General features: G+C 46.0%; 1 protein-coding gene across 1 annotated transcript in view; it reads right to left on the reverse strand.

The window, feature by feature from the left end:
- The window catches only part of LOC107192206 (glutamate receptor ionotropic, kainate 2-like), a 101345-nt gene that overhangs the window by 65811 nt on the left and 13074 nt on the right, over positions 1-22460 (reverse strand). Inside the window, exon 2 of the mRNA XM_015581416.1 lies at positions 8109-8270. Within this exon, the coding sequence (XP_015436902.1) occupies positions 8109-8270 (162 nt within the window). The remainder of the gene's footprint in view (positions 1-8108; positions 8271-22460) is intronic.

Raw genomic sequence — 22460 nt, forward strand, 5'->3', positions numbered from 1 at the left:
GTAGGTTGCAAAAATATTTAGGTTGGAAAAAAATTGATTACCTGGGAGATGTCTACGAATGATGGTGGAAGGGGTCTTGTTTAATCCTACTGGCATTATCCTCTGCCCCGTGGAAAGAAAGAAATTTCAAGAAAGGATCTTCCAACTCGCATCTTCTCAACTCTACCGTCTTCTATTAAACACAGTAGAGAGAGGAAGAGTCCAGCGAATAAGAGTTCTACTCACTTATTACTACTCATACTCTATCTGATAGAACGGAGGAAGTCCAAAGAGAAAGATCCTTCACCAACGTTTTTTTTTTACTGTTCCTTGACTTTACTTTCTCTCTCGTTTCTGCTCCTGTTATCCTGAAAGTCCCAACGAAGAAAGCCTGCACACCCTTATTTCTACTTCCGTTATTCGCCGGATAACACAGTCGAAAGGCGAAAGAGCCTCCCCCTACTACACCAGAATGAGCAGCGTTGTTTGCCAGTTTCCACTCCTGTCTTCAGTCGTTCGTTCTCATTGTTTTCTTTCAGACGCATCGACGCGAAAATCTTAAGGCTGCGCAACGGTCTTACAACGCCTTCTCGCTGAACAAGTCGAAAACGCAAACTCACCTCGTTGAACTCCGACGAAACATATCAAAAGGCGCCAGCCGTAATTGCCGCGAGACAACTTCGTGCTGTCAGTCACGCTCCGTTCCGAATGGCTGGCGTTACAAAGCCACCGAATCATTAAAATTTCATTTTTTGCATTTCACCGTTGTGCTTGTCACTCGTTCCGTCGTTAATTGGCAATAATCACGATTCGACGTTTCAACGACACATCCTACCCGACGTTGTTATTTCGGCCGAGATAGTGCAGCGCGTTTTCGTTCGCGATTCGTTCAATACGCGTGTAGGGGTTTTTTAGTTTAATTTTAGTTTAAAAGGGTTTGTTAGTTTATCGCAGAGCCATCCGTGGCATCGATGTCTGCAGACGCGCACGTTTCACTGCCTCCCCACGTTAGTGGTGGGGATGAAGTAGAAACTCTAACGAGGAACTTCTTATTCAACTCTCATCGATTCTTTACTGTAATATTGTAGTCTGGACTGGTACAATCGTAAACTGGTCGTTTACTGTTCATGTTTTAAACTTGCACTCGAACATTAATTACCAAAGCTCATCCCAATCCCACACATGGAAATGGAGAAAATCGTGGCAGGGAGTTTACAGACCGAGGAAATACGCGGCGCCACAGAAGCATAGGGGGAGAAAGGGAACGTTAATGGGAGAACGGTTTTTTGTCTAGGTGCGGAGCCCGTCGAGCGCGCTATTAAGCTTCCCCAATAAAGATTATGCGTAACGCCGTGCGCGTCCAGGATCATAACAGAAACATTTTTCATTTGCAAGTACAATCGCGTTCCGGGCCGCTGATACGGAAGCCCCGCTCGCGGAAACTTTCCGATTGGCGAACTTTCGCAGCCGCGACGACTTGCGATTCTTTTCGGTCGTTTGTTCTTGCGCTCGGCGAGTAATTCAACGCGCGGGGAGGAACGGCCAGACTGTTTTTCCCTATTTGCATAGGAGATCTTGGAGAATGATGGTGGAACGGTCTGTCTTTCTATCGAACCGATGGAATCGATAGGAAAATTAGGAATCTTGACGTCTTGTGGGCCCTTTAAAAAGGAACACGTGGACTCTGCAAGGTTAATCTACCTATCTTTACAGGAGAAATGGAACGTTCTGAATCGATGGTGAATACGATGGTTCGTGTCACACGAAGGGTTGAGTAATACTAGAAACTGATAACAGCGTCCCGTCACGGTCCTGTCGACTCTTTTAACGAGGTGGCGAGTGTCGGTTTATCCTCTGATGCTACTAATTCTCTGGATTAATCCGCCGGAGGGCCAGTCGGCCTGGTCCAATCAGAGTAATTGTGCGTTAAATCTCTTCGCCTGTCGCGAAATCAATATGGCGCCGTCTGAGTGTCCCCCCTTGCTAGATCTCTAGGTCTCTACTTCGTCAATGTCTATTCGATGGAGTTCATCGACCGATCTCTTGAGAGATTCTCGATCCTTTACGAAAAATTGATGGGTACGAGCTATTCGTCGCGATAGAGATAAACTCTATCACGGTTTTAATCTACGGACATTTTTTATTTTCCGCATCATTGCCTACGGAATGGACCAGACTATCAGAGACATTCAACTTTCAGTCACCGTTCGTCTTTGTCCTTATATCTGAAAAGCGTGGAGAACGCAGGACGGAACGAAAAAAAAAGAAAGGAAGAAAAAATATTAAAGTTTGCACCCGACAATTGAATAGTTGCATTATACGAAACGTGAAAACCGTGGCTTTATAACAGAAGAAATCGGGGGTACCCTGTACAACGTCACGTCGTGTCACGTGTTCGAGAGCACCTCTTGAGAGCCTCTGTTCTCGATGCCTCGCACGAATAGAGGTCCTTCATGCTGCCTCACGGTCTCTCGATCTTCGATCTTCCGCACGGAGCTTTCTCGGTCGTGGAACCTGCACCTATGTATCCATGAATTACCCGAGAAGAATTGTAGCGTGAGCCATTTTCAGGGACTTGTCGGGAACTTTAGCGGACAGGAACTTCAAAAACGCAAGTTCTTCATTTTCTGCCGATACATGTCGCGTTTTATCGGTATGTACCCACGATTAATCTTTCAAAATCGTTTTACACGCTGCTCTCATTTGCATAAAAATATTCTCTCGCGGTTGTTTCTTCTCTCATAACGTTCTCTGTTATTTCATCCGCGGGGTACCTGGCTCGGGAAACCGCCATGACCGCGCGACACCCGCGAGATTCGCGAATAATAGAGCCTACCGCGAGAGTTCCGAAGGTCCAAGCCGGAGATTAAGCGGACCGTATCCGTTGATCGTATTTCAGAGCCTGTGGGGAGGTCAATGGGGGTTCCTGCAGCCGCTGCTCTTTTCGCGATTTAAGCTTTGCTCCGGGCAGCATCTGCGCTCCTATCACGTCGAGGATCGTGCAAACGCGGCCAACATTCGCGTCTCGCAATTCCCGGCATAGTGCCCCCCCTCCCTCTCTACGTCGAACACGACAGCCGGAAATTTTATTATAATACGAAAGATGGTCCCTTGATTCGACGTACGTAAGCTTTCACCGAAAAGTCGTACTGGAAAATAACATTGGACGGTTTGTTCAGCTCGACTAACCCTATGATACCATCCTCGTATGTGCTGGTTCGCTAGATTCGAGGAATTTTAGACTGTTTTGAAGGCTGGATAACGGTTAAAATATATGGGGCGAGAGCCCCAAATTTCGCCCTCTTTTAAGTTGTTCAGGGTCTTGTTTGAAAATTTATTTACATTATATTCTGACAATTGTATAGTCACGTTGAAACCTTATTGTTTATTCTACCAGCTTATTAGAATGATATTTAACATAAGTTTACGCAATTGTCATCAGGCTGCGGTACTTAACACTATAAATATAGTGGGGGGACGGACTTAGGCATGGGGGCGAAATTCAGGTCTCTTATCCTACTGAAAAATACGAAAAATTTCGTATCGAATTCCAGAAACAGTGGCAATGTAAGACTCAAATATTGCGAGAATGATGGAAAGAGAAATGTTTCGAGTAAAGTGTTACTGCAGATAACGCTCGAGGTACGTGAGAAACGAGATCTAGGGGTGTCAGTCAGCCTCATTTTCCACACCAAGATGGCGGCTCAGATGTTCCACAGGAACACTCGACGCTCTACTACGGTTATTCTGTCCCCGTAATTCGATCCCACCGTAAAGAGTAGATGATGTCGAAGAAAGCCTTTTCATTTCCGCCAGCGCTGCTTCCAGCGTCGTTCCTTTCATCGGTACGGGAACTTTCCGAAACAAGAGGGACATTTGCACGGTGTATCGTTCGCTTTTCTACCAGAGCCGTTTTCTTCGTCCTCGGACAGACTTGCGTTTGTCCCCGCGAATTTCACCCCTTTCATTTCGGTTTCTCCGTGCGGGGTGTGAAGATTTTTCGCTTGTCAAGCACCGACCCTCATCCGAACACGAAAGTGGTTTTTCACGCTCGATTTTTGGAAAAATTCCTCCGTTCTTTTCTTCCTCGTAAAATTCTTGTGCTGTCGAGGTTGCATTATCATGAATATGACGTTACCAGAACAATGTCTTCGCTCCTTGCATCCATAAAATACCTTCAGACTTAATAGTGTCTACATGTTTCGTTTTCTATTCATTATTTCGCATATGGAATACTTGTAGATTTTGTATGCAATGTAAAGCAGTTATTCATGCTATTTCAATGCGTTTTTCGAGCGATCGTCGAACTATACTTCGAACATGAATATTAACCTCGCGATACGCTGGCTCCATGTCTACGAGCATTGCAACGAACTCTCGCCGGTTCATCCTTTGATATCGAACCCCATTCGGTCGATTCAGGGTCGTGACTTCGACGGACGATGCCCACCGATCCCGTTATCAAAACGTACTTCCGCTGCAGTCGAAGCGGCACCTAAAGTAAGCCGTTTTATCGGCGTTTTTTCAAATTTCGTTCCCCCTGGATCCACGGCTGCAGGCGCATCTTATTCGCGAATCTATTTCACTCGGCTGCGAGTATGCAAAAAAGTATTCAGGGTTGGAGAAATAGGTGGGAGAATGAGGGAAGCTTAGGGAACAAACACGAAAGCGTTGCCGACGGAATGGAATCAGGTGCCTGAGAAACGTCTGCTTCTACTTGTTATTTAATAACACGTAGCGTTCGATACAATATTTCGCAATGTTTACCGCGAGATAATGGTAATAGGGGATCCATTAATACGATGTTGATCATTCTAAAATAAATGTAATATCATCACGCCCGAGGTGGTAAGGGAGACCAGGGATAAACGTAACAATTTGTATATTTGAGTCTGTGACTTTTACATTTTGTAAAACTTTTGAAAAATTCGAGATGAAAGGAGACGATTGTTGGTCGATTGACGATGGATACATTCGTCCCGTGTTACGTTTGTCCCGAATTTCCCCTACTGTAAATTCAGCAGCAATCTCATCGATACACGCGACATTCTCTCGACGAAAGTCGATACAGCTGCAGGGAACGGTATCAGGCGAACTGCACTGGAAGGATATTAAATATCAAAAGATTGTTACGACGCGCTGTGAACGTTCATGGTCGATCGGCGGAACTCGGAAAATCGCGCCTTCTTAATTCGCGCGTCGAGCTTTAATTAAAACTGTTCCGTCGGAGAATTCTTATTCGGGTACATTTATTAAAAGCATGAAAACGCGCCGAGGATTTTTACCACTCCTCTCCCCACTCACCCCCGTTTCCACTTTGCGTTTCATTGTTTCCACGCTTCCCTGAACTTCGTTAGGATTCCGTTTGTCGCGGTGAATACTTTCCTCGAAACATTTCTGACTCCGCCGCGCCAAAGAGGGTATGGAATTCCACGTTGCATGGTTATTCATGGTAAATATACAATACCGTCGACGTATCGACGTTACGCTAATGTGTACGCAGCGGATTGAAAACGTACAGTGAAATCATGTTTTTACTGTATTCATAAATTCTCGGTTAGGTTCGGTGTTAACGAAATACACCACCAATGGCATCTAATCGATTATACTTCAAGGTATAATCGAAGCATAAGTACCACCTAAATTTTCCGTTTCTTTATCAAGCTGAGAGAACGGCCATTCGAAATTCACGGCGCAGGAGGTTGCGTTTCTCAGTTCCTCTAATATCCTACTCTCGAATCGACCGGTTAAATCCGTGTTCCACTCGGCGGGTATCGGCAGAAGGGTCGATAACCGGCCGCCGTTTATCCGGCACGTATGCATATAATCGTAAAAAGGCGCAGGGAAAAAAAGCCCTACCAGGGGCCAGATAACGCTTTATGTGAAACAAACGGTCCAGCCACAGGGTTCATCTCGGTCACGAGTGCGCACATTTGCATGCATACAGCCGGTTACACGTGGAACGCCACCGACAGCCTGGCCACGTTTCCCGCTTGTTACAACGGAACGTCGCGAGCGCGTTTCGTGAAACGGTTGTCCCGAGGCTTACAGCTTGGCGGCCAGCCTCTTCGAGGTTCGAGGGTCGTTTAGAACGCCTGGGGAAACGATGGAGTGTTGTAAACGTGGGAGACCCGGCTGAGCGAAAATTGACAATTGGGAAGAATCTCTGGACAATAATATCAAACCGCGGGAATTGCTTGGATTTTTCAGGAGGGTGCTGACCCTGGTATGAAGAGAACATTGTGGATGTATTGTGCTTTCTAAGAAGGCATATTTTTATGGAATCTCATTCAAGGACGTTATATTTGTTTTTGTTTTTTTTTAACACTATGGCGACAAGATAGATCCACGAGTAATTTTCGCCCATGGACTGCGTTTTTCAAGAAGTAAGGAAATGTATTGAATAACTTTGTAAACTTTGAATATTTGGAAAGGAACAGTCGACACTCATATGATGCCATTGTTGTGTCATTGACTACCAACTGATTGCCAACAAATTTCTCCAGAAATTCAATGGTAATAATTTCAAAAGGGAGACAGAATTTTTCACTATGAAAATCTGTTATATAAAGAAACGATAAATTTCTAAACGACGAGACAAAACAATGTTTCGCTGATGCAAATTCGCACTAGTGGGGTGTCAGAGGGTTAATATGGCTTGCTGTATCGAAAAAAAAAACGTAAATCACCGTTAGAGAAAACACAACGCGCCACTGCTGAAAAATAGAAACAAGACACGCGCTGCTAATCCGTAAGAGTCGTTTTATCTGTCCACTCGTTCGAAAAACCCAATCAAAGGATTTCGGAAAGCTCGACCGTTGAAACTGGGCTGGCGCGTACGAGTACCGCGTCGCGTCGATTCGAAACTCGATCCGGCCGGAGGAAAAAAGAGGAAATCCCGCTGATGTGATTTCCCACGGGGAACTGTAGAGATGCGTAAGTAACCCATATACGTGTCGCGCCATGAAATCAGCCCTGGTTTACGGATTACGTTCCGTGGACACCGAGTTTCCAGCGTGTAATCAATCGGGCCACGAAAAAAAAAAAACAGCGAAAACGAGGACTGCTCGCCGAACGAGAGATCGCCCGTGAGATATGAAATGATAAATGAAAATTTAAATCTCGGATTCTCGGCGTAGGGAACGTTTCCAGGTCGTTTGATATTTGCCACGAACAATGTTACATCTGCATAATTCATGCATGTAATTAGTTAAATTAATTCAATGTGACTAAATCCTGTACTAATGCGAAATTTTGACGGATGACTATAGTCGTATTCAGCAAACAACAAGCACTTGATGTTGGGTGACCACAGACACCCTTAAAAAGGAAAGGGTTAATATTCATGTCTGTGAACAATATCATTGGGGTATCAATCAGAATTCACAGTAACATCTCGAGCTTGACTCCCGTGAATTTCTCGCGAGTAGAAGGACGACTGTAGTATTTTCTCAGTTACGTTAGACAGTCCCATGGTGATACGGTGCTAACGACGCTGTAAACCAGCCACACTCGGCTAGGAGTATCCTGTCTGCCGTATAAATAAATGAAACCAAACAGACAGCAGTCGTAACATATTTTTTCATTTTCTCTGCTTGGTTCTTCCGTTTCGTTCGAGTCTGCTCGCCCGGAAATAGTTCGAAAGTTAAACCGGATATCAAGTTTGTCGCGTCTTGTCTATACTCGGTGTTAAATTAGCCGATGCTCGGGTTCTGGGGTTTGATGGTCGACCGAGGGAAGATAATAATGTGCACGCAACTTTAATAACGACGCCACGAATAACCCTGTTATCCATGCCCGGATTATACCAACGACGCCCACGATAAATTCTCTTTAAGGCAGCGTCTCATCCGATGCTACTAAACAATTTCGAAGTAGACTGTAATACCTTAGGTTGCGTGCTAACCCGATTTTCCGAATTTATTCTCGCTGCTAAATGGTGGTACATAAAAAAGAAAGTGCGGAGTATTCTATTGCCGGGCGCTGAAAGGTTTTAGAAATATTGGAATTCAGTAAACGAAGGATGTTAAGTTCCTTAACGGTACGAATCTTTACGCGAACCTAATGGAATTAGTATTAAATAGATGAATAGTTGCAGAGTAAAAATAGACAAGGAAATCTGTGCTCACCCTTTTTCGACGCGTGGAAAGAGTCATCTTTCGGCACGTACTGTATATCGTACTCGAGCGTCGTTTTCGGCAGGATGAGCCGCTCCTTGTTGATCTTGTACACGGCATACTTGAAGGCCAGCTCCGTACTGCTATCCTTTTGGTCATGAGTGAATATGGCACCTGAAAAACAATCAAGGTAGGCGCCAAATGAGAACAGCCTCGCGCCAAGCGGTTCGTTAAATATCGTTTTCGCGGCGATGGCGAATTTCCTGATCGAAACGCGCCTTTTCATGCCAATACACTTGGTAACATGCTGACCGTGCTATTCTTCTCGGACGAAGGACAAGTGTTCTTCGATGCATTCTATTAGCGGCCCAAAATAATCTCTCGCCTGTCTGATTAATCTTGCTTAAACCACTTAGCTACCCTAAACGAAAAACACTATTCCTTCACTTCCATAGAGTATTTATCGGAATGTACTGACTGCACTATTGTTGTCACTCATAAAATCGTATTAGTACCGACGAAACGTACCCCCAAAACAGATTTGCATATTGAGGGTCTATCGCAGGCTCGCTACCAGATTCTTCGAGTTCCCCAGGCGGCCCGAGAGGGGAAGCAAACTCGTTTACTAATTGCTGATCGATGCTCCCAAAGCTGGCGAGGCCGCAAGTACGACCATGTCAAGGACTCGATGCACGTATACAAATGAATATACATATCCCTTCGTCGCTGCAAAGCCTTGGTTCAACCGTCTAGAAGTCCGTAAACTCCACCAGACTCGTGAAACTGGAGAGACCCCACGAGTAGCTATCTCTGTCTCACTCGTTCGCATAATTAATTAAGAGGGACGCGAACATAAATCGGTGGCCGTGGTGGGGGAGTTGGGGGTTGGTGGCGCAGTGAAGAATCGTTCTTTTGTTGCTGAAAAATAGCCAGGCGTCCACCACAACGGCGGTGCGTTATCAATTTCCTGGCACGAGGCTCTTCCATGGACGCCTCTATCTAGAATCCGGTCGCCCGCGGCTGTGACAGTGACGGACGACGGACCAGTAATCGGAATGTCGTCGCTTTCATCGGGTTTCCCATCAACCGAGACCCCTTCACCCCTTCCACATTCATCCCAGCGGGTGCTAATTTGAACAGTCTCGAATGCAAACAGCCCGTGGCATTCGGTCAAAAACTGTTACTGGGATCCCTCTTTTTTTTTCTTCAGCAACACGTACTATCCTTTAGAAGCCACATCCACATCCCCCGAGGGTGGTTGCTTCGGACAAACGCAAATATCTGAACAGAGACCCTTCCCCACGCAGCGGGTATCCTTCAAAAGGAACGAGTCCAAGCAATTTCCCGCGGAAAAGATCCTATTTCTAGGGAGACCTTTATTCCAGGGCTGGTTCTGACACGGCCACGACTGACCCCTATCAAAATCGAGGCCATCATCGCGATTGAACGTGGGGATGCCTTTTCACGAAGCCTCTCTCTACACGTGACGACGACATTCCCCCTTATGTATGCTTCTTCTGCTCACGCGGTACCATTTATCTTTACTCGGGATTACCCCTTTCGGCTACGCTATCGGGGGGATTCTCGATGTCGCATGGGGTGACGAAAATAACAAGACCTTTTCGGACAGCTTGAACGAAAGTGCTGCTTAAATAATACCGCTTTGATCTAACTCTCCACCATTCATCGATGACCTCCATTCCCGTGGTGGTTATATATTCCATCCAAACCTCGAGATCGGACTCGGTGTTTTCTATCTTGAACGCTACTTTTACTTTGAAAAGACTCGAGGGGTTGGATACAGGACCAGGAACAGAGGATACCGCATCGGAAAAAGGAATACTTAAAAAAAGTTTAATGGCGGGTAATCCCGGTCATGGGGTGGATGGAGAGGGGGAGAGAAAACTGCGAAACAAGAATCCCACGAATCGACTACCCCGATGGAAAAAGCGAAGAAAAATCCTTGGTTCGCGTTCCAGCACCAAATCACCCTCGCCTCCTCGCGCGCCATTTCTTCCGTCGAACCCGCTTTAGCCACTCCCGCCATGGTCCGTTCTTCGCGCGGTTGTTTTATCCGTCGCCGGTGTATTCCAGCTAATCCATTTATCGGCGTATAACAAACACCGGGGCTCTCTCCTCCTACTGTTCTATTATTCCTCGGCCATCCGGTCCCGCAACTGTTTCTCGGTTCTCCTCGAGCGGCGATAAGTACCGAGGGACTTTCTCCGTTGAAATGCAGTCTTCGTTTCTTCTGTCGGTTTCTTTCGGAGGCGGGCTACGAACGAGCTTCCTTCTAACGGCCACGCTTTATCATTCGTTGCTTAAATGGACGGGAAAAGGGTTCGACTAAAACGCACCCGGTCGGCGTAATCTAATTTTTTTCTCGGTGGTTCGTCGGACATGAATTATTATGACCATGATACCGCTGAAATCATTCTACATTACTCTCGAGGGATGTTACGATTTGACTGTATAATTTTTGCATTATCAAAGAATAAGTACTGAAAAACCGAATACTACGAATCACTAACATTAATCATTTTTTTCACCCCTTCAATGGGGAAGGTTGTACACGATTATTATAAAGCAGCAGAGTTGGTTGAACTAAAAATGGTTACCAATTGAACTGCTACGTGTTCGGAATGGGGGCGATGGAACCTCGTAATGTAGAAATCAACGACATTACACCATACCCATTTTCGACGTAATCTTCACGAATCCTGTGGGCTTAGGATAAGGTGGCCGGGATTTCTGCAGGTTAATCTCCATTTCTGCGGGATTACGTCCGCGAACGAGACCTCCGGTACACGACCGTGAGAGCAACGCAAGATAAATCTGAAGTATCATAAGGAAGCTATAGGGTTTAATAACCGATCGTTTTCTCGGGCAGCGTTTAATCGAGCTGTGCTGTTTTCATCAGTTTCTGTCGACGACTAGCAAGTTCCATTTCTGGTTATATGTTTCGTATGGAAATTGAAAACTATTACGCCGGTTGATACATGTTAGAAGACGAAATTTGCAGAAGAGTTCATGCTTTCACGAATGTATTCCCGTTGCTCAAACAGTGTTAAAAGATACGGGCGATTGGTTATATACGAGACCCACTGTTAGCGACTAGCAAGTTCCATTTCTGGTTATTATATTATTCCCGTTGCTCAAACAGTGTTAAAAGATACGGGCGATTGGTTATATACGAGACCCACTGTTACCAAGGCCGAAAGGCGATCGATAATTCCGTTCAAAGGGGCTACATCTCAAGTAATCACTTAAACTGTGCAAGCTAGGTATAAAAATCTGAAGAATATATCAAATTAAAGAAAGCGTTACTGAGAAAGAATAAACATTCTTCTGTTGGTAGCCCAATTCTGTTCACCATCGACTATTTATCCCACTTCTTAAGAGCGTAACTTTGCAGCAACTAAACGATGATTTTGTAGGGGTCATAAAATGCTTAACAACCCCCCTTCATCCATTCGTGTACTCTTCGTCGTCTCTTCAGGTGGCCGGAGAGGTAATTGCATTCCTCGGTATTTCGCGGTATACAACGATATTTCGCGTCGAAACGCAATTCCGTCTTGGGAACCAACGAAGGAAAAAAAACATACCGAAGGAATGGTTCGAGTTCTCGCGGCGAAAGACGCCTCCTAATCGAATAAAAGGAGTTAATCGAAGGTACCGCAAAAGCGGCGGTCCAGGAACTCCAGAATTAGATTCGATCGCAGCTAGCACTCGGAATCCATGGAAATCCATGCGTTCTGGGCGCAATACGGGAAAGGAGGGCCAGAGTCCGCTAACTTCTCGCTCCCGGCGGGTGGTTAACGAGCGGCGGAAGTTAGCGCTATTTCAACGGAAGTGGAGGAAGGGTGGGTACCGTCGGGTTATCCGACAGGAGGAAAACCGCGGACGGGAACCGTCTCGTGTTTACACCGCTCGAACGGCCAACAAATCACCGGGGACGTCTCCGAGACAAAAGGAAAAGAGGAACAACTTTTTGAAATTCAAATACAGCCTCGCGCCCGCGCGAGTTTCCATCGGGAATAAAACGTAGCTATATCTTGCTGTTATCGAGGCGAGCACGGAAGATACGGGGACGACTGTCTCGAAAATCAGTGCCTCGGAACGGAACTTTAGACGGGGGAAGAACTCGACGCCGATAAAACTGCGTGTGGAAAGTCGATCGATGGAAACTTTGCGTTGGTGCTACGACCGGAAACCACGTGCCATCGCTGGCGCTGGATTCCCTTGCCTCTGCTCAGGTGTTCATTCGGGCAGTTAACCGCAGCTTCATGGTACTCAGCCGTCTCGATTACTTTTATCAGTTGGCCACGAGTGAAGTTTGTTATTTCCCGACGCGATAAATTCAATCTCCGTTCTTGGGACTGCTCAACCCTCCCTCCGTTGGTTGATCGAAGTTTGTGTCGCGGTATACTTCCTTCATTTTACGATAAAGAAGATTCTGAGGTACTACAGGAGCTTCTTATAATTTTTACAAAGTGCACTGGTGTTTAGCAAAATCTCTCGAGAGGTATGTAGGATGATATGTAAATTCTATGACGGAAACTACTGGAAATTCTTATTTTTACGGCACTAACCCTTTCGTTACCACACGGCTGCAGAGAAAGTGCAATTACTAGACTGAGGATGTTTATGTAATGTTATGTTTTTTTTATATCAAACAATCAATCGAACGAAAAACGTGTCGATAGAGGGGGGTGGGGGGAGGGTTTGACTGGGAAAAAAGTGCCCGAAACGCATTTCACGGGGATCTCTGCAGCCGTTTAGCGAGGCCACGGACAAAAAGTGGAAAAACCGTCGACGGTCTCGTGTGTGGATTACGTGACGCCACGCGTGATGGCTTTAACGTGCAATAATTCTCAGGATTACGACCGTTCTCGATCCGTGGCAAAGTGCCGTCGCCCCGAGGTCCAGACCCAGACAACCAGAGGCACAAAGCACGATGAATGGACCGGTTTTCCAACGGACCGTGAGACGCCGCGAACTTTACTACGTTTTGCCAGTCGGACGCCGTACAACGCTGACGACAGAGTTTGCTAGCCCACTGTTTCCGTAAACCGCGGGAACTCCGTCCGGCGACATTGCTTCAATGAATTATTACAGAGTTTGGCGGTCGCGTTTCGCGGCTGAACGCAACGGTTTCCCTGTTGGGGTGGTTTGTTTCTTGAACTAGGAATGTATTTTGATTTAAAAACGGGAACACAGCTTATTTAACACACCGACCGACCTTAAAGGTATACGTTTTCACGTGACAGTGAAAGTCATTACTTTTGTTGTCGCGATACTGTATGACAATGTAAATCAATGTTACGACAACGCGACATCTAGTTTTCACGACGACAAAAGTCATAACATTTAGTGTCATGGCCGTAACAGTTGCGATTTACTGTCAGGTGAAAACGTAGCAAGCGTGTGCCAGCACCATGTATGGTTTATATGCCATTGTTTCCCACTACTATTTGAAATATTCTGTTTATCTCAGTTTCACGTGTTGCTTAAGAGAAATAATAATTTCACTTTGTTACGTGGGAATTACTCTAATTATATTGGTTCATGGCAGCATTTTCTTATAACATGAGCGACACTACAAAGAACCGTCAGGACAAAAAGGGTTAAAACCCGCGGTCGTCAATGAATTAAATAAACACTGCAAATTCTTAAACTAGGGAAAATATAACATGACTTTTTGATTGTTTCTATCTCCACCTCGTTAAACTGTCTCCTATATTGCAATCTATATTGCAAAAGAAAAAGGCAGACGTAATGAAAAGAAAAAGGAGAAACTTCAGTGCTATGGTAAATTGAATCTCTCAATCGAATTGATCGATCTATTGCTCATTTCGCTATGTCGATGGACGGGGGGACAGTTCCGCCATCAAAAATCACGATGACCCGGTCGATTCATGGGACAACGGGATCACGAGGCGTGACGTTTATCGTCGCAAAATTATCGTTCGCGAGAGCAGGATACTGCCGGGCCCGCAGACGAGACGTATCGACTCCCGTCGGATAACAGTGTTCCGCGATGGGAAATCCGTCCCAGAAACCGCTTGGCAGTAACTCACACCGCTACGGTTTCGATCAGCTCGAATTAGGGTTACGCGATTCGCGCGCGAAACCGTCTCTGACGGAACAAGTACGCCGTCATCGATCGTCCCCGCCTCTTTCCGCTTCGTTTTTTGTCTGCGCGTCCGAAGGTATCCCGACGGAAGTGATATAACGATGTCGTAAAAGTCGAGCGGGAGCGGTTAAATTACCCCAAAAAATCGAATGAACCATGAAGTGTGAAGGATCTTGGGGTATCACTGCGGCTCGTGCAGACTATCTAAACACAATTCCACTTCAGTGTTATCACTGTTTTCATTGAAAATGTTCCTTTACCTTGATGAATAAAAGAATTATGGGACGTGGTGGGTGGTGTAACCTGGCAGTAGCTCATTCTGTATGCAAAAATAGGTCGTAAAATGTAAAATAAAATTTCTTCTTACGATGGTTCGTTTTTGAGATAATCGAATTAGAATGTTCATTCAACATATAGTACATTATCTATTCGTGATGACAGTAAGTAGAAACAGAATGCAACGAACAGACGCATCACGACTCTAAAAAATCGTGAGGATGAAAAAGCAGACTGGTCTCCAGGGGCTTGTAAAAATTGCATCGACAATTAGACGCTCAGTTCCCGCCCTCAGTATCCATCACGTTTCGTCTCGTCTCGTCCAAGAACCAGGCGCAACTTCTCAAACAGCGGACGGATCGCACTCGGTATAATGGGTCTCCGGTGAATGGAAAAGTTTCGTAAAAACTTTTACTCGACTTTCCGGGGGATCTGGTCCCCTCATCTTCGTTCGTTCCCTTATCTGCCGTCTGATACCCACTTCTGTCTCTCCTCGGCCACTGTACCTCTCCCCATACTCATCCGTTTAGGGGAGTGGGGGCAGTGAATTTCTCGCCGATTCTTTTTTTCGACCCTACAATCGCTCCTCTGTGGGAGGAAGAAGAACCCCTGTCTATGCTGCTTCACTCTCTTCTCCGTCTTCTGTACTATCCGCCATCCCTACCCTCGGTCTTATCTTCTTCGAGGCTCGTTTCACCCAATGAAATTCATGCCACGTCCGCGGAGGTCGCTCGCGACGGAAGTTTCCCTCTTCCTCGCTCGGGACGAGACACGGAAACGACACCGGACGAAAAATGGGGAGACCAATAGGGATTCAAGTTCAAAATTCTGACATGAAGACGGCCGGGGACAAAAGAATACGCTTGTTACGGTCATGTAATCCCTTGCCCTCTCGGAAGTCGGGGCCACCGTGTCGTAGTTGCACAGGACACGTGGAATCCTAGCGAAGACCACGGTATTACACGTCTCGAACTGCAATTATTGCGTCAGAGCAGATTGTTGGCTCTTCGTGTGAAATATGTGCTGCGAGAGATACACCATCGATTTCAGGTGTAGACCGTAGAAGAACTGTACTTTGTAACATTTGTACGACACTTGTCCGATGGTCACAATTTGGCCAAACAAAGACAGATTGTGAAACCATTAATCTTCATTCGACATTACAATCACGAAGACAGATGATTATTTAGGTCGTGCAATGTTCCCGATCGGTAATGCAACCGTGTTTGATTTATCGTTGGTACATACCGAAGCTGTATACAGACGTACAAGTAAGCTTTGTATAACACGGTGATAAGGTTCCGAAAAACTGTCGTGTTATGTGCATTCGTGTAACAAAAAAAAACTAAAATACAGAAATGTACATACAAACAAAAATCATCGTTCGAGCCCAAAAGCTGATATTCCCAAAGTCCCCACACGTGAACCATCCTCGTGGTAAAAAGGTGCCAAGAATTATCGATAAATTCGAGTGCGACCGTGGTTGTAGAGCGTCAAATTCGAGCGAGGCTAACGTAAATATATAAGTCTCCCACGGAATCTGCGGCGCGGGAAGAACGAATTTCGGACAAGCGTAATTAATGGCCGGGTAGCCGAGTGATTAATAGTTTGCGCACGCCGCGTCGCTTCGGACGCCGCGGAGTTTATCGTCGAGCACGGACAGAAGCGAGGGAGTCTCTCGTAGACGCAGCTACCGAGTTATTAAACTAATGCGACTCGTTAGTAGTTCGCGGCCCTCTGGCCATCGTGGAATTTCGGGCGGCGGGGAGAGGATGAAAATTCGTCTGGCGGCGAGTGTTTCCGCCGCCGGTGTGTCCGTGGCGCATCGAAATTGGTCTCATTAACGAGCCGCATCGTTTTCGACCTGAATAGTCGCCGCCGTCGACGGAATCGCCACCCCACTCCGCGAAATTTCAAGCTGGTAGTCGCGGATCGCGACGCGTCGATGGGAATCGATTCGTTTTGCCCCCGACCCCCGGTTCAAGCTGGTCACCACCGTTGCCAGAAATGCCACCCTCGAACCAATGAGTTTTGTACAGTTCAAGGGTCTTATCTCGAGTGGACAGAGCATGTGCGCCCTGCACACAGTGTGGCAATTAGTGGTATTAATCCACGGCGACGTAATTAAATATGTATACGTAAATATATACATGTGTACAAATTTATATATTGATGTTATTACAGTGGAGTCTTTATATATTGCCGCGGCCGAGGCTGTGAGAAAGTAAAGTTCTCGAATGCGGCAATATATCGAGACCCCCCTCCATGCTAAATTCTGCCGTCGTAACTATGGCCACATCGCCTGCGCACTGGCTGGATTGTGCTGGTGGGGATGGCGTATGCAACGTGGTGGGAGAGCGAATTTGTGTTTGTAAAAGTACTTGTGGAGGAGAAGTGTCCCGCGTGGCAAAATATGAAGAGTCTACTGTGTATATAATGATTTATACGCGCATGGTCTGCCTACGCGAGACAAGAGCCTTGATCGCTACAAAATTCATTAGCGATTAATGGACTTTTTGGTTTCAATTTAATAAGAGAAAAGGAAAAGGGGTGGATTCATGTATGATTCGTCTAATTAGAAGAAATGAGTATTTTAATGTTCGTAGGTTTAGATTGTTGGTTAGTTGAATAAGATGCAAGGCGAACGATTCAGTAATTTTCTACCGTTGCAATTGACTGGCATCGGGCGCAGAGCAGATTCGGGAACGTGGACGAAAATTCAACGGGCAACTACTGCCGAGAATCCGACAGTTTCCGGCGTCCATTCGCATACGTACATCCCCGAAATTGCCTTCATTAATGAGTTCACCGGGAACGAAACGTAGCAGCGACTCTGTCACGTGCAGAAACGAGCCCACCGGTTGCCCCTGAAATTCGTCAGCGGGACGGTGTCATTAAGCGTGCTATCCACTTTCCTCCGCTCCACTGGTCGACGAATTAGTAATCGGGTGCTAGATTTGATCGTGTTGCATTTCGATTATAACGGTGACAACTTTGAAACAGCAGAATATACATTTCCAAATTGAATTTCGACGAAACTCACAAATTTCATATATGATTCATGAATCCCATAATAGCAAGAAACACTGCGAGAGTGTCACGTTGGGGAAACTTCGAAGCCATTTACATTTTCTACAAAATGTGCAGTAACGGAACTAACGAAATGGATGCCACAAGTTTTTACATAAAACACTCTGCCCGTTACGCATTGACAGAGTCCATCGGTAAGTTATGGGCCGAAGTAAGTGGACATTCCGCCCGTAGGATCTCGTCCAAATATTGATAAATTGGTCGGACACACGTTCGTACAGAGCGTAAAAATGCGCTCGTGGTCTCTCTCCCACCCATGGCTGTCTGTCAGTCAAAGTTACAGAGAAAAAAATTCCCGTAAATTTCTCGTCACGGCGAAACAAAGCCATATAGAATCAGCGGCTGACACGAGCCGTCCAAACGTGCCAGGCGGCGATCAATGACCGCCTCGGTGTGTGCTAGGGGGTTAAAACCTGCTCTCCCGCACAATGGCGCGAGCGTTAAGCACGGAAATATAAGGTCGTGGAACGGTAATACCGTGATGTATGAGCCTGCTCGATGAATTAATCACTCCCGGCTGCCTTACTTCCAATAATTTCTCGCAAACGATTCGATAACCTACACTCCTCTCGCTACAGAATTTCGATATTCCACCGTCTGTCGATATTGAATTCATTGATCCTCCAGTAGGGACTTCACTGTTTGATGTATACATACTGTACACAGGTTTCAATCGAGCGGTAAATAACGAGTGAGTTGGACTATCGGACGAAATCGTAACTGACAACCGAAGGAAGTGTGCCGAGTAATGACTTTTCAGCAGTAGGAATAGAGATACTTAACTCTGCCACAACAGATATTGTATATTATACAGTCCAAATTTCTAATACATGACAAGTTACAGTAATGGTCCAACCTAGGCGATGGTCAAAATTCGGCAACCTTACCCTATACACATATTTCCATCGATGTATGACTTAAGAAGCGACGTATAGGGTGTCTGGCTACGTACGGCCTTTTTCACTGTGCCAATCATGTTAATAATACCAGAGAATACAATGGACGAATTTCTATAAATTGAAACGGAACGAAAGAAATCTTGTCTGGCCGTCACCCATTCGCTCGCGTCGCCTAAACGGTCCCGGAAAATCGCAACTCGATCCAGTCGTTCCGTGAGGGATAAGAGAATTGATTTCTCGAAATCCCGGTACGTTTCCGCGATAGCATTAAGATAGAAAACGGGGTTCCGGCGGTGGTGCTCGCCAGACAATCCAATAGAGATCCAATAACCAAGGGTGGCTGTGTCTTTCGCGTTCGATCGCGATCCTTTCGCGTTCGCGTCGTCCGCCTTTCTGTTTCGTCGGCTCGTCGCGGCGCGTGCAAAACAAGTTGTGTCCCCGGGCCGCAAGCTGCGTCGAGTTTCCACCGAATACCCATGACGCTTTCCATGAATACAAAATCAGCCCCACTCGCGAGTTCCAGGCTGTTGCGCGGAGACAGTTGCGTACGAGCGGGTGTACCCGAAGAAACCGTGGAAAATTGAGTTCGTACTTTGGCCGATCGAATACGAACGCGTGGAGGGAAGGGAAGGTCGTAAAGAATGGGACGGCCGCATTTTGTACCGTGTCCTTTTATCGCAATACTCCCTTGAAATGCTACGAAAAGATTCGGAGCTCGTGGAATAACACGACGTTACAATTGGACGACGGTTGCTTTAGAAGTTACAAATATTCTTGGGACAGGAATAATGTCCAGTTTGGATTGAATTCAGTGATACTCGAGCGATCACTGTTTCTACCGAACGATTAATATTAATTAGACGCGGTGAGAAATGTCTGGTGAATACAGGTTGAAAAATTAATCAAGTTGAATGGCCGAGGATTAATATTTCATTAAAACGCAAGACGGAAGGTGCAAGGCGACTCGAGGGAAAGTTGGGGAACTGAGCGAATGCTTTCGCTTTTTATTCGGTCGATGGACGATAAATTAGAGGAGGAAGTCGATTTCACAGAAGGAGCCAACGAAGCGTTCGAATTAATGGGCGACAATCGACGATTCCTTTAAGGTATTCCCTGTAGCGGTCCGTCGTCGTAATTCATTTATAGAGACCGATGGCTGCTGGCGCGACTTCCCCCCTTCCTTTTGGACCGCGTGAAACGTCTCTTTTCGCAAGGTGGTACTATATCGATTTCTCCGTGCTACACCTGCCTACCAAGGGAAATAATTATACACACCTACGTACGTACATTCATCGGAAGCTATTAAGACCCTCTTTCATTTGCAGCGTACCACGTTTCAGCTCGTCAACGTGCTCATTTACAGAGGATATTCGGTAGTTTGCGCCGGATAAAAAATTACCGCACAATTGAAATCCGAGCTGTGCATTATTTATTTCATTTTTCAAGCTCCGGGATTTCCGATCGGAATTTTCTCCCGTTCGATAAAGGAATTTCACAGGAGCGGAAGATATTTAATTTAAATGGTAGACAGGAGTCTCGAACAGATATTAAAATTCAGGAGCAGCTGATGTAGCTACCAATAACTTTGAAAAGTTAAATCGAAGGAGTCTTATGGAATATCAGAGTCCCTTCGTGTGCAGCAGGTGTTCTGTTATCCGTGATCAAACAACTGCGTATTACTATGATTCCGGGTTTAAAGAACTTTTAATCAACGAAACTGGGAGGATCACAGAGCGATACGATCTAGTTCTGAAGGTTGCAGGGATGTTATGCAAAGCTTGGAACGGTGGTACAAGCGTCAATATTGTACTCTCGAAGATCGAATAAATCCACGGATGCTGGTCTTCATTTCGTAACCAGACAGGAAATTAACATTTTTTCAATATCCATCCGCCATCGGGTAACAGCTCCCCGAAAATGAATCAGACTTTCATGAAGATTAATAAATACTATCCGGAGGGTGGAGCAAGATCTGCACTCTGACCGCGTCTTGGGGAGTTCAGACGAAGCGCGTCTGGATCGATCAAGGAGGCCCGAGATAGAGTTCTGATTATTAGAGAGTACTCCAAGACATTATACGCGATGCACCTGCAAACTGGCGCAGCCAGGTCGATGCACCTAGGGGATGCTACGAGTGTACTTCTGAATAATGCAACGAGTGCCGAGAGGATCCAAATTAACGTGACTGCCCTTACGCGCGGAGATAAACGTTCCCGAACGTATGGAGCGAGCGTGACGATAATATTATTCAATTCCGCGACGGTGGATTTCGTTCCTGGATGGCCACCGTTCGACCGAGTTCACGAAAGTTACTCCGGGTTTGTTCACCAGAGTTTCTCCGTGTGATCTGCAACCTTCGATAATCGAGATCTTCCAAACAGATTCAATTCCATCGTTGCGTTCATCCATTTCATTATCTTGTTAATATTTCATGATTTAAAGAACGGTTGGAAGATACAATATTTCTCAATGTAGACACTAAGCTTTATGATCTTGTGAAAATTGAAAGTGTTACAATTTTCAGCAGCTAATCAGTTTTGGTGTTCCATTTTACTTCATTGAATTCCCAGAAAAAATTCAGAAAGGTACGTATGAATTTTCAAGCGGTCAGGTAGGCTAATCCCTCGGCAAAAGTGCAGCTCAACCGTCTTGTCCCCTTTAAACTTCCAGCAAATGCTACGAACAAGCTCATAAATCTCGGAGCCAGGAACCAAAGGTATTCTTATCGCGAGGGCCGTTTTACTCGAAGGGATTCTCGTGGTTATCTACACCGAAGAGAGTCGACAATCGGGGGTCCTAATGACCGCGTGTTGCCGGCTGTTTATCTGCCATTGTCATTAGACTCGGACATGTCTTACACAGTCCCCTCGACAATGAAGTTCTATCAAGCAACGGTCCCGTTGGATTAATATCAACCGTGGCGAACGCGTTTCGAGCAACAAGAGGTGGCGGTCCGTGATGTTTTACAGGGAACCACGTCGCAGGACACTACGGCTAAGTCTATTAAACGTAATCCCGCAAAGAGGAAGTTACGGGATGACAGAGAGGTCGAGTCGAAAATTTCGGAAGCCCCCAGTTGTTTCGCGGCGAACCCACCTTCTCAATGACCACCGACCACGCTTCCACGACTTTTATGCGAGTTAAAGGGCTAGGGGGCTAATGGTTTATTGGATCGAGGGTAATGGAAGTTTGCGCTGGGCTAACTACACCGTTACGCGGTTTCGAGGGAGTAACCGGATCAGGAAAACGAAAACGGACGACGGAACACGGCGGCGGTCGGCTAAACAATCCTTTCTGAAGAACAGGTTGGATCCCAGAAGCTGGCGGGGTGTGAGGAAGCTTTACCGATTGCGACACTGTTTAACCCTTAAACCACTGTGGGTGGATATATTTTCCTGGCGGAAACTGTACATAAAAATTTCTTTGAACTTCCAAGTGAAAGATACTACCAGCCATATGGAGTGTTTAACAGCGTCCCGTTCCGTACAACGACAAAAACTCTTGTAAAGAGTTGAGACCAGGTGTAGAACGAATATGTATTACCCATTCTAGAACCGGAATTACAGAAGAAAGTTTTATCCTCTAATAATCGATGACCTTAGCCATCCGAGGAATAAATAATCGAAAATCAAATAGGTTCAACGGTTCCATCGCCGAAATTAATTATCACGTAGTGTTCCAGTAGAGGGACCATCCCCTTCCGCGAGGCGAACCGGTCGCGATAATTGTAATTTACGAGAGCCGGACGGTGTATTAGCACGACAAGTCGAGAAAACCCCGGGGGCTGGGAGGAACACAGGGGATCGAGGAAGAAGGGGTGGCGGCGGCGGCGGCAGCCCCTGAAACCATAAGCCAACCCCGACAAGAGAGATACGGCGGGGGGTCAACGTTCTCGATCCACGACGACGACTGGCAAAGATCCAATCTTATCCAGCGCGGCCGATGCATCTTCCGGGAAATATT

The sequence above is a fragment of the Dufourea novaeangliae genome, unplaced genomic scaffold (genome assembly GCF_001272555.1).
Source record: "Dufourea novaeangliae isolate 0120121106 unplaced genomic scaffold, ASM127255v1 scaffold299, whole genome shotgun sequence".
In the NCBI taxonomy this organism is placed as follows: Eukaryota; Metazoa; Arthropoda; class Insecta; order Hymenoptera; family Halictidae; genus Dufourea; species Dufourea novaeangliae.